The sequence below is a fragment of the Mytilus galloprovincialis genome, chromosome 13, assembly GCF_965363235.1.
Source record: "Mytilus galloprovincialis chromosome 13, xbMytGall1.hap1.1, whole genome shotgun sequence".
NCBI lineage: Eukaryota > Metazoa > Mollusca > Bivalvia > Mytilida > Mytilidae > Mytilus > Mytilus galloprovincialis.
The window spans coordinates 54,069,234-54,083,149 of NC_134850.1; the positions used below are offsets into that span (position 1 = coordinate 54,069,234).

The 13,916-nt window shown below is 32.6% G+C and overlaps 1 protein-coding gene across 1 annotated transcript in view; it reads right to left on the reverse strand.

The window, feature by feature from the left end:
• Nucleotides 1-13,916, reverse strand: part of LOC143056663 (multifunctional protein CAD-like) — an 82,250-nt gene that overhangs the window by 54,967 nt on the left and 13,367 nt on the right. Inside the window, exons 4-13 of the mRNA XM_076229822.1 lie at nucleotides 10,688-10,746; nucleotides 10,279-10,362; nucleotides 9,819-9,960; nucleotides 8,998-9,169; nucleotides 8,207-8,392; nucleotides 7,663-7,764; nucleotides 6,987-7,137; nucleotides 2,396-2,527; nucleotides 1,646-1,879; nucleotides 163-384 (exon numbers count right to left, since the gene is read on the reverse strand). Of these exons, the coding sequence (XP_076085937.1) occupies nucleotides 163-384; nucleotides 1,646-1,879; nucleotides 2,396-2,527; nucleotides 6,987-7,137; nucleotides 7,663-7,764; nucleotides 8,207-8,392; nucleotides 8,998-9,169; nucleotides 9,819-9,960; nucleotides 10,279-10,362; nucleotides 10,688-10,746 (1,484 nt within the window). The remainder of the gene's footprint in view (nucleotides 1-162; nucleotides 385-1,645; nucleotides 1,880-2,395; nucleotides 2,528-6,986; nucleotides 7,138-7,662; nucleotides 7,765-8,206; nucleotides 8,393-8,997; nucleotides 9,170-9,818; nucleotides 9,961-10,278; nucleotides 10,363-10,687; nucleotides 10,747-13,916) is intronic.

The following is a 13,916-nucleotide window of genomic DNA, read 5'->3' on the forward strand; positions in this document are numbered from 1 at the left end:
TATCTTAATAAAAGGGGCACAACAAAGATAGCCTTTTTTTAAATAGCTGTCCAAAATACAAAAACAAACAAAAACAAACACAGTAAACTTCTATTTAAGATGACTACATTGGGTTTCCCCATCTATCCTGAATCACTGAGGAGACCCATAACATATACTCACAGTGATACAATTGTCAAAGGCATCTCTGATCACTTCATACTCTACTTCCTTCCATCCTTTTAAGGATTTGTCTATCAAAACTTGACTGGTGTGAGCAAAGGCTGAGGTTACTAAGGATACCAACTCCTCCTTGTTGTCAGCAAACCCGGAACCCAGTCCACCTAAGGCAAATGCTGCTCTAATCAATAGAGGATATCCTAGGTTTTCTGCTGCTTGCACTGCCTATTAAAAAGACAAATTATTTTGACTAAAAGAGAAATTTAACAATGTTTCGTCTTGGATCACACAACTGAAAGGGAAAAAGAAACAGGAATATGAAGAAGACTCCTTAAGTATATAAATGACAAGAACAGCTAATTTGGGGAGGTCAAGTTTTGAATGATATCATTGAACACATATATATCTGATTGTGAGAATTTCTAGCGTTATATTTTCATTTAAAAAGGCTTCTATATGTGCCTGTCCAAAGTCAGGAAACTGTATTTCAGTGATTGTCGTTTGTTGCTGTACATTGTTATACACCTAGTTACTGGGTGTGAGGGTAATAGCAAGTTTGTTGTCCCTGAGATACCAACTATTGCTTGAGGCAAAGACAAGAGCAATAGTTGGTATGCCAAGGGACAACAAACTTGCTATTACCCGTACAACCAGTCATTAGGTGTTTTATTATACTGAACAACACAGTCATTAAGTGTTTTTATATACCAAATTAATTAATTTTTTAAAAGTGTACATATATCATCTGAAAGAAAAGAAAAAAAATGTCACATAACTTGACATGCACAAGATGAACTATACGTTTTTTTTTTATAGTTCTTCTTGTATTTGTAAATATTTCATTAATTGCAATCAAGACTAGAAATATTTGTGTTAAATTTTCCATGCATAATGTACCAAATGCAAATTCACTTTTAGACTACAACGACCGAACCCATATTATGAATAAGGTACTATATTTTAGATCTTTAAAAAATGCGCCCGAAGATTTTCTCTCTTTTATAATTGCTTCTTGTACGTGAAATCACAATCGACACAAACAGATTATACAGTTTACAATATTAGAGTTTGACGTTGCCAAGCAAAATAGTCAATGACATCATTATTGTCCAATGAAAAATAAGCATGAAAAAGTATGGGAAAGATGATTATGAAACTATTATCCGGGGTAATAGTCTTTGAAATTATTGACTGGCAAATAAATGAAATAGTCTGTGGAATGAAATAGCACAACTATTTCATTATTTTTTATATATAAAAAACATACTGAGATATAATAAATTAGTTTATTGTTGATTGTACATAATCAGGCAGTTAGCATTCTTTTTTGAAGTTTCGAACATTTGTCATTTTAGTGCCTTTTGTAGCTTACTATGTGGTACAAGTTTTCCCTTATTGTTGAAGTCATAAGAAATTTTCTTTTCAAAAATAGTGCAAGTAATTAATTGGCACATTGATAAAATCATATATTTTTTATTTGCTTTACCTGATCAACTGTGTATGCAGCTTCACTTGGAGCTACATGTTCATTTATTTCTTCCATCTTTTCAGCAAACACTTCCCTATCTTCTGTCCATTCAATAGATGCCACTTGTGTCCCCAAAACCTTTACGTTGTACTTTTCCAATATGCCTTGTTTGGTCAATTCTATCCCACAATTCAATGCTGTTTGACCCCCAAAGGTCAACAAAACACCATCAGGACGTTCACTTTTTATCACCTGAACAGAAAACATTAGTAAGTTATAAATATCTTCCAAAATTTTATTCTTATAAATGAAAAGCAAAAGGTGATTAATTGTGTCTGTAACTGTTCCTGGCTGTATATAAATAAATATTGTAATGTTTCTGATGTAACAGTTATCAATTTATATAAGAAAAATATACATGTACAGTGGCGGATCCAGGGGGGGGGTTCCGGGGGTGCGCACCCCCCCTTTATTTTTGCCGATCAATGCATTTGTATCGGGACATATGTTTTGCACCCCCCCTTTGCCCTGGGTGCCCTGGGTTAGCACCCCCCCTTTCGAAAATTCCTGCATCCGCCCCTGATGTAGGCAAACAACTGCTTATAATCTTTTAACTTTAAGGCATAAATTAGCATTGAATAAAGGTTGATTGTTACACATCCAACCCCTACAAGCTTTTATTGTTGGTGAAATTATTATATGAAAACCTCAAACACAATGTAAACGAACTGACTGGTTTATATTCAAGCATTTATGTCAATGACCTACCTGTATGACATATTCTGGTGTGATAGGTAAAAAGTATATCTTATCTGCCAGTCCTTTCGATGTCTGCACTGTGGCTATGTTTGGATTTATTAACACTGTCTGTATGCTTTCTTCTTTCAAAGCTTTTATTGCCTGAAAAAAAAAAAAATATTTGTAAATTGATAACATAACAAAAAAAAAGACGAAAACTAAAAAAAAAACATTAGGTCATAAAATAGTAAACTGTGAAATCGAAATCAAATCAACATCTTAACTTTAAATACATAGAACGCATTTAATCATTTTTTTTATTTTTTTTAAAGTGTTTAAAGCCTTGAAAGGGAGATAATTAGGTTCTCTTTCTTATGAAGCAATAATATTTACTAGCTGAATTTGTTACTCAAATGAAGTATAATCAACTTAAAAGAAAATGTATAAGTTGTCTCATTGGAAATCAATCAACGTGCCTTTATTTTTATATGGTGAATCACAGCTGTTCAGATTGAATTGATATCTGAAAAATTGATCGTGGATAGCTGAGGATGAATTGTCTCCCCTTTGTACATAATTCTGGAAAAAAGGTGAGAAATCATCTTTGTTTAAATCAACACAGCGTGTACCAAATAGTCCAGTCAAATTTAGGTTTAACCTCAAACTAATTGCAACAGAAAATGTTTTAGTTCTAATCTGTAGCATTAAGCCCCAAATATACACAGAAAAAAGTCCCATAGAATCTAATTTAAGGAAACCTCAACCTCAGCTTTTTTTGATTTCCTATGGAAATTAACATTGGAAAGGGAAGATAATTACATAAAAATAATTCTTTTTTTGTCAGTTTTTGGTTGATTTTCTTAAAATCATGTAAAGCATGATATTTTGATGGGGTCATATATTTGTATTAGTCTATATTACATCATCTTCGCAGTTGAAATGTAAAAAACCAAATGTGTTATGTGTATTTTTTTTCTTCGCAATTTTTATTAAAGAAATGCAAAGGAGTACGGTAAGGGCACTTTAGTGTCTATTTCAATTGATTCAATTCGTTTAAGTGAAAGATTTTAACTGATAAGGTCAGATTCAAGCTTAAATATCTATCAAATATGCCAAAAAATCATCACTTTATATATGTTATGTATTATCATCAAATACAACTTACATTTCAATATTATGAATGAACACGAATGTGGCCACTTTTATTTAAGACGGAAACCGTCTAAAATTTAACTAAAATTGTGAAGATTTCAGTAATTTAGCATGACTTAATGATAGTAGAACCCAATATATGTGCATTGTATTGTCAAACACAGCCCATATTTATGTAGCAGAAGCATTCAACTTTCCAATAAATAGCTAAAAGATTACATTTTCTCAATTTTAATAAAAGCTATATTTTGGGGCCAAAAAGGGGTCTTGGTGAACCTACTCCTTTGTGACTTTGTGACCATTTTGAAAAAATAATTCGAAAAATTTGGTATTGCTTATATCTGTCAATTATATTTGTTCAGAATCTACCTGATTTAAAGAAACTTTAAACCACAAAAAAAACAAGAGGCTCTCAAGAGCCTGAATCGCTCACCTTAATTTTTTTGGTTAAATCTCTCATCAATGATTATTTTGGCTTTTCAATTTATTTAAATGTTTTTTGGATCGTCCTATTTTCTTCAAAAGCCAAAAAAAATAATCATTTTCTCCTATGTTCTATTTTAGCCATAGGAGCTATGTTTCTTGACATACAAGGAAATAAAATATAAGATTTATACTAGATACTCTGAAACTCATTTAGCCTAAGTTTGGCTGAAATTGATACAGCAGTTTCAAAGGAGAAGATTTTTTAAAGTAAGTCAACATGATGAACAAATTGTGAAAAAAGTCTTTAAAGGTCAATAACTCCTTAAGTGGTCAATTGACAATTTTGGTCAATTTGACTTAATTGAAGATCTTACTTTGCTGAACATTATTGCTGTTTACAGTTTATTTCTATCTATAATTATATTCAAGATAATAAACAAAAACAGCAAAATTTCCTTAAAATTATCAATTCAGGGGCAGCAACCCAACAACAGGTTGTCTGATTCATCTGAAAATTTCAGGGCAGATAGATCTTGACCTGATAAACAATATTATCCCATGTCAGATTTGCTCTAAATGCTTTGGTTTTTGAGTTATAAGCCAAAAACTGCATTTGACCCCTATGTTCTATTTTTAGCAATGGCGACCATGTTTGTTGATAGATCATAACTTCGGATACAATTTACAAACTAGATACCCTAAGGAACATTCAGTTAAAGTTTGGAAGTATTTGGCCCAGTAGTTTCAGAGAAGATTTTTGTAAAAGATTACCAAGATTTACGAAAAATGGTTAAAAATTGACTATAAAGGGCAATAACTCCTAAAGGGGTCAACTGACCATTTCCGTCATGTTGACTTATTTGTAAATCTTACTTTGCTGAACGTTATTGCTGTTTACAGTTTATCTCTATCTATAATAATATTCAAGATAATAACCAAAAACAGCAAAATTTCTTTAAAATTACCAATTCAGGGGCAGTAACCCAACTACAGGTTGTCTGATTCATCTGAAAATTTCAGGGCAGATAGATCTTGACCTGATAAACAATATTATCCCATGTCAGATTTGCTCTAAATGCTTTGGTTTTTGAGTTATAAGCCAAAAACTGCATTTGACCCCTATGTTCTATTTTTAGCATTGGCGACCATGTTTGTTGATAGATCACAACTTCGGATGCAATTTACAAACTAGATACCCTAAGGAACATTCAGTTAAAGTTTGGAAGTATTTGGCCCAGTAGTTTCAGAGAAGATTTTTGTAAAAGATTACCAAGATTTACGAAAAATGGTTAAAAATTGACTATAAAGGGCAATAACTCCTAAAGGGGTCAACTGACCATTTCCGTCATGTTGACTTATTTGTAAATCTTACTTTGCTGAACATTATTGCTGTTTACAGTTTATCTCTATCTATAATAATATTCAAGATAATAACCAAAAACAGCAAAATTTCTTTAAAATTACCAATTCAGGGGCAGTAACCCAACAACAGGTTGTCTGATTCATCTGAAAATTTCAGGGCAGATAGATCTTGACCTGATAAACAATATTATCCCATGTCAGATTTGCTCTAAATGCTTTGGTTTTTGAGTTATAAGCCAAAAACTGCATTTGACCCCTATGTTCTATTTTTAGCATTGGCGACCATGTTTGTTGATAGATCACAACTTCGGATGCAATTTACAAACTAGATACCCTAAGGAACATTCAGTTAAAGTTTGGAAGTATTTGGCCCAGTAGTTTCAGAGAAGATTTTTGTAAAAGATTACTAAGATTTACGAAAAATGGTTAAAAATTGACTATAAAGGGCAATAACTCCTAAAGGGGTCAACTGACCATTTCCGTCATGTTGACTTATTTGTAAATCTTACTTTGCTGAACATTATTCCTGTTTACAGTTTATCTCTATCTATAATAATATTCAAGATAATAACCAAAAACAGCAAAATTTCCTTAAAATTACCAATTCAGGGGCAGCAACCCAACAACGGGTTGTCTGATTCATCTGAAAATTTGAGGGCAGATAGATCTTGACCTGATAAACAATATTACCCCATGTCAGATTTGCTCTAAATGCTTTGGTTTTTGAGTTATAAGCCAAAAACTGCATTTGACCCCTATGTTCTATTTTTAGCAATGGCGACCATGTTTGTTGATAGATCAAAACTTCGGATACAATTTATAAATTAGATACCCTAAGGAACATTCAGTTAAAGTTTGAAAGTATTTGGCCCAGTAGTTTCAGAGGAGAAGATTCTTGAAATAGTTTACGACGACGGACGACGACGGACGCCAAGTGATGACATAAGCTCACTTGTCCCTTTGGGACAGGTGAGCTAAAAAAGAATATATATATATATGCTTAATTATTTTTATTAAATTTAAAGATTCTTTACCTTGACATGTTGAAAAATTTAATAAATGATCAATTAAATAGTGAATTACGAAATGTAAGTCGATAACAGATATGAAAACAACTTTAGAGTTGTTTGCTATACTCTAAAGACGGCTTAAATATCGAGAATCAATACGTTCTGCTGAATAGAAGTGGTAAAGTTTTAATTTTGTATCAATTTTTATGGATTTTTCTGCTGTTTTTGCAGAGTTATCTCCCATTTCAATGCAAATCTCCAAAGTAATTTTAAAATTGTGATGTTTTATTTAGTCTTCCTCAAGTTATATGTTGTTGCACTTTTTTCTGTGTTTATTTGGGGTATGAATGCTAAAGAGTAAAACTTAAAAATCTTCTGTTGCAATCACTTTAAGGTTAGAGACAAATTTATGCTAGATTGACTGGACTATGAACTTTTATAACTTCTACCAAGGACATATAGCTAACATAATATATCCCCTTGCTTTTACCAGCCAAAATTGAAAGAAGTTTATCAAGAGAGTAGTGTTTAAAGAGGTTATTGTAAGATTTAAATATAAAATTGAAAAAATCTCTAGGTGGGGAGATTCCCATGAAAAATTCCCTAGTTTAAAAACATCTAGTCCATTATGTCCACTTTACGTGGTCCATGAAAACAACAGAATATATTACCTGTGAACCTGAGTAATCAAATTCTCCAGCTTGGCCTATAGATAGTCCACCAGAACCTAAGATTAGAACTTTCTTTGGTTTGGTACTAGCTACAGGAGGTACATGTACAGGTGTCTGTAGGGCCATATTTAGTCGGTCTTTTACTGTCAAACTGATAAAATAAATCATTATATATAAATTCTTATTCAAACAGTTGAAAAAAATAATCTTTAAATGGTAAATTAGCAAATAAAATATTAAATCATTATTCATAATTCATCTGTGAAGACTGCTTACATTTATAAATTGGAAAACTAATATTCTATTTAAAACCAAAAGGAATATTTAATATATCTTTCTTTAATTCTGATTAATGTAGTAAATGCTTTAAAGTATTAAGATGCTGAAAGTCCAAAAATTCTGTCAATCTTTTTATAGTAAATAACAGGAAAACATACAACTAAGAAAATGGTCTATTTTTTTTCCAGACTACATTTTGACCTCTTTCTGTCATTTTATATATATGTTTTGGTGTTGAGCTGCAGTAATATTGACATATACACCTCATCCTTTATTCATATCACAAATCAGTTCATGGACTAATTGTTTAGTACAACATCCACTTTCAGACTGAAGACAAAATACATCGGTATGTCAGATGAATAAATAGTTCAGTATTATTGGTCTACCAACCAACCTTTTGTTCCCCTTCTTGTGAGCTCTAACTTGGTCCAAAAACACATCAAACAAGGATTCGAGATCTCTTGGTCCACCCATATGTTCTGGATGAAACTGGACACTAGAAAAATATTATCAAAAGAAATAACATACACGCTTTTTCTGTTTGTTACATATTTTTTTTACTGAAATGAATAATTCTCAATTGTCTATACATGCTACAGTGACCATAGGTTTATCTCCCCATCCCCTTTTTCTTTATAAATAAAAATTTGTCTTAAAACTGTTTTGTTAATAATACTATAGTTTCAGTTCTTACTTAAATAGCAATGACTGCTACAGAAATTATCAACTTTCAACATTGGACTGGAAATTTAAGTCCATAGATAAAATAGATAACTCAGATCAACTTGGTTCTTTTTTTAACAAGTATGGTTTGTCTAACTTGCACTTTGGGATTACCTGACAGTGATTTCCTGGCATTGAACTAGAAAGAATACTCTATTGATACAGCGTATGATTATATTTGAAATTGATTGCTGATAATTTAAAACATGACATACCTATAAAAAGGTTTGGAGGTATGAACAACACCTTCATTAGTTTTATCATTGGCATTGGTAAACAATGGCTGCCATTCCTTCGGTAAATTTGCAACATCAACGGCAAAACCATGATTTTGTGTTGTAATAAAGCATCTGATTGTGTTGTCATAGATACATGGCTGATTGTGTCCTCTATTTCCATATCTGTAAAAAATTGAATTTGTAAAACACAAGTCTAGAAAGTGCAATTTGAATTTCTTTCACTTTAAAAAGAATTGGAGATTTCTAATGCTATAAATAGATGTAGTATGTGTAATATGTAACCTTTGATTTTTCTCAGTTCAATAAATTCATCTTGAAAAATTCAAACAGATCTTATTTTTATCAAAACATAAACAGTTGACACAGAAAATGTCTTGCTTGTTTAAAGATATATAACAAACATTAGCAATTGCTTATGATGAGGTATTAGGAAACAGCTTACTTTCTTACCACTCTCAGTGATATCTACTATATTTTTACTCAAAGAAAGCAGCAAGACCATGTGCATTAAAGTTTAAACACACCAAAAATCATGCCTAAAACCCTCCACATTAAAAATAGAATTTTAACAACATTGTTAAAGAAGCTTTCAAACAAAATTTTAATAACAATGAAAATAAAATTAATCCCCTATTTCATATTTATAAAGTTCAGAATTTAGTATAGTAGCTTCCAAAAAAATAAAGCTTTTGCATTTACTTTTAACTGATAATTTTAGTTGTATGCATTTACAAGAATAACAAATATCATACAAAAAAAATACACACTTCATTTTATATGTTGAAGCACCAATTGCCAAAGACAAAAGCTGATGTCCAAGACATATTCCAAATATGGGCTTGTAGTCTGCTTCTTTGATCAGCTGACTGATATTCTGTATAGTCTGTTTACACATTTGTGGATCACCTGGTCCATTGCTGAGGAATAAACCATCATAATCTAAAATAAAATAAAAATGGTATCCAGCAATGTTATCATTTTTTACATCTTGCAATTAATGAAACCGGGCCGAAACGACGTCCTAGTCCCATGACTGAAGAATTACAAAATTACTTTCACATATAAAACATTTTAAACAAGAATGTGTCCCAAGTACACGGATGCCCAATCCGCACTATCATTTTCTATGTTCAGTGGACAGTGAAAATGGGGTAAAATCTCTAATTTGGCATTAAAATTAGAAAGATCATGTCATAGGGAACATGTTTTCTAAGTTTCAAGTTGATTGGACTTATAATTCATCAAAAACTACCTCGACCAAAAACTCTAACCTGAAGCAGGACAGACAGACAAACGAATGAACGGATGCACAGACCAGAAAACATAATGCCCATAAATAGGGCATAAAAATTAGTAAAGACTGTGTCCAGCCCCAGACTCAGTTATACATGTAATATGTGGGAAAATTGGTGGGGGGGGGGAATCAAAAGTTTACTTACAATGTAATGAAAAAAATGTGATCTTTACACTGTATCTAAATGTTAACTCCCCAAAATTATAGGAAATATTCTCTAAAGCTTAACAGGTTCCCAAAACTTTATCTGGAAATGGGTCAAGACTAATAAGTTATCATTGTTTAATTTGTTACCTGAGCTTTTGAGTGGATAATCCCATGGAACTACTGTGACATGTGCTCCACGCTCACAAAGACATCGAATCTGATTGTACTTTATACCACAATCAACTGCTACTACTTTAACATCACCTTTAGGATTATAGTCCATTGGTTTCTAGAAACATAGGATAAAAATTTAGGAAGAAAACTTTATTACCCCTTTATAAACTTGGCTATAATTTAGGAAGAAAACTTTATCACCCCTTATAAACTTGGCTATGTTGTAATAATAGGTAAATTTTATTGATATTTGTAAAACAACCAACCTTTGACAAGTTTCTGACACAAAATATAATTGAAATTACATGCAAATTATCAATTGTGCAAATTATTACAGAATAAAATTTGCTCTGGAATTCAATCTGGAATAGTTAGTGAGTTTTACAAAACTATTTTTGAAGCCTGCGGAATACACATGTATTTTAAAACCTACCTTTATAGACACTTGTTGTACTAAATTCATTATGTTTGGATCTTCATATGGTATAGACTCTGGATCTATTCCTTCCATAATCACCTAAAACAGTAACAGTATAGTTTTCTCATTCAGGTATTTACTGTATAGTTAGCAGAGACCCGTATAATCTATACAATTGATTTTAATTATATATCATTAAATATTTGAAATATTTCATATTACCTTTATACTCAGACTTGTTTTAAAATCTTGAAAGGGTGAAAAAGTACCACAGAAATTTAAGCAATAAGAGTCATACGTTGTAGGTCATTAAAAAGATAAGATTTGATATGCAGCTTTAATGAAAAATTGAACATTTTTGTTTCATGACTTTTGTCTATTCATAGTTTGATAGGTCTTCATTTTGTGGATGGCCCATACCAACCTTTCCAAGTATAGTTCCTTTTTCTCTGATTCTCTTTGTCAACATTCTTGTATCTATACCTGAAAAGATGTACAAAAAGAAACTGTTGATTAATTCATTGATTTATTGTCTTAAACACACATTTCAATCAGGTCTATTAGACATGTTAAATTGTTAAATAAAAAGAATTTCTTCAATACCAAGTGCTTAGTGATAAGAATATTTCCATGGGGCATAACTCTTATCAATTATCGATCAGCACTGAGTTTGTTAGAGAATTTCATAATATAAACCCATGATACAAGTATCATAGAAGTCTAGCAAGAACTATACACACAAGACCACTAAATTAAATGATGTAATTTTTCATAAAATTAATATTTCCTAGGGGCACGATTCTTTTAAAACAAAAATTGATCGACAAAGACATTGCTGATATAAACCTATGATTTAAGTTTCATAATTTTTAAGTTTCATAATTTGTATATCTGAGAACAACTAACAAGACCAGGTGGAATCACACACAGCCAAATGGACAGATGGATTCCCAGATTTTCAATGTCCCACACAACTCTTTACACAAGGGACAATCACACTTAAAGGTGAAATGCAAAGGTTTTTAAAAACTTTTTTTGTTTCATATTTTAATAAATTGGTTAAAATAAATACTAAAAAAAATATTGGTAGTCGTTTGTGTGTCCTCGTTATATCTATAAAACAGGTAACTTCATGGTTCATCGGGGAAAGTGCAACATGATTATCTCCCTTTGTTCCGGAATGCTGGTGACGTCATATGTGTCCTCTCATTATGTAAACAAACAAGCATGGCCGCGAATATGTGAACGACAATACAACAATACAACTATGGACTATCGATTCACAGACGATGAACGTGAACAGATAGACATTCCCAAGGTTAAACTAACTATGTCTTTACAATCATACATATATGAATCAATCACTATGAACCTGTAAGTCAGAGGATTGCCGCCACAGAACAAGTGCCTGTGATTGCCGGTGCCAAATCGGTAACTGGATAAAGAAGCCAACAATTTCTACATCCGATGGTGAAGATGGAAACGAAATAGATCTTTAACAGCCTGCCGGCTTTAAATATCTCATGGTGCGTAAATTAGATAGTAAAATAATGTATTTATGCATACTTTTTGTGATTCCGAGATTACTCTGACATCCAACGGCTGTTTTGTCAGACACGTTCGGGCCCTCGTCACGACCCCAGTCTGTCTGGCAAAACAGCCGTTGGACGTCAGAGTCATCTCGAACAACATTTTTGTAATCATATAATAATGATATAAGTAGGTTGATATAAAACCAACAACCAAAGCTATGGGGGTGTACTTATAGCAATTACAAAAGAATTCATAAGTTCAGAGGTAAAAGAACTATAAACTGAATGCGAAGTAGTCTGGGCAGAAATCAATATTGCTGGCTCAAAAAACATCTTAATATCATCCTACTACAGACCACCATCTGATACAGGATTGTCTCTAGAGCAACTCCATCAATCTCTAAATCGTATAAATAGTCAATCAAATGCAACCATCATTGTGGGGGGGGTGATTTTAACTTGGGACATATTGATTGGTCAACATCAAGCACAATACCAGGCAAACCTGACATACAACTTCACCAAAATCTCTTAAATATAATGAATGACACAAACCTACACCAAGTTGTCAATACACCAACAAGAAATGACCGTATACTAGATCTCATAATGATTAACAACCCAACATACATCAACAAAGTAAGCACACTACCACCAATAGGTTCAAGCGACCATGATATTGTTTATGTCGAAGCAGACATCTGGCTTAAGAAAATAAGAGAAACCCCACAAAAAGTATACAAGTATAACAAAGCCAACTGGGACGAAATTAAATTTGACATAGGTATCATCTACAAAACAATCATTGACAACTATGATTCTCTTAACACCAATGAGCTATGGGAACTATTTAAAACCAAACTCATCAGCTCTGTCGAAAAACATATTCCATCAAAGATCCTACGAAACAAACACCGATTACCGTGGATATCTGATAAATTAAGACGTCAAATTAACAAGAAAAACAAACTTTTCAAAAGGCGAAAAAACAGCGAATACACCGAGAAATATAAAAAGATGAAAGCTCAGGTACAAAAAGAACAAAGAAAGGCCTACTGGGAATATATTGAAAAACTCATATGTGATCTTCCCATCAATGAACCAGACATTCAAATACAAAATCAGAGCAAACCTAAAAAACTTTTTCAATACATCAAGTCAATAAGAACTGACAAATCTGGTATCTCTGCACTAAAGAAAGACGGCATCATCATTACAGACGCTACAGAGAAAGCAAATCTTCTAAACGAACAGTTTCAATCTGTATTTACCCCAGTAACAAATGACCCAATACCAAACAAAGGCGTCAGTTCACACCTTAAAATCAGTGAATTACACATAACATCAAACGGGATCAAAAAGCTAATAAGATCAACCCACATAAAGCCACCGGCCCAGATAACATCAGTGGACGCTTACTGAAAGAAATGTAGACAGAAATAGCACCAATTCTATGCTTAATTTTTAACAAATCCTACAACACTGGTACTACACCTAACGACTGGAAACACGCTAGAGTCGCACCAGCATATAAAAAGGGGGATAAGCATAAACCGGTCAATTATAGACCTATCTCATTAACTTGTATTTGCTGCAAGTTAATGGAACACATAGTAACATCACATATTATGAAACATCTCGAATCAAATAACATCTTGTACGACCTTCAACATGGCTTTCGGCGCTCTAGATCTTGCGAGACACAACTTCTCTCCTTCATCCAAGAACTTCAATCCACAAACAACTCAAATACTCAAACAGACCTTGTAATAATGGACTTTGCGAAGGCCTTTGATAAAGTACCGCATCGTCACTTACTATACAAATTACAATATTTTGGTATTAATGGAAACACTTTAAACTGGATCTCTGCATTTCTCTCCGATCGAACTCAGACAGTTGTTCTGGATGGAAGATCATCAAGCACAGTCCCAGTCACCTCTGGGGTTCCACAAGGTACTGTCTTAGGTCCAGTCTTATTCTTAGCGTATATCAACGACCTTCCAGACTACCTTACACATAGCAAACTAAGATTATTTGCTGATGACAGTATCATATACATGCCAGTTAAATCCCAGAGTGACTGCCTAAAATTGCAAGCTGACCTTGACGCAGCTGCAA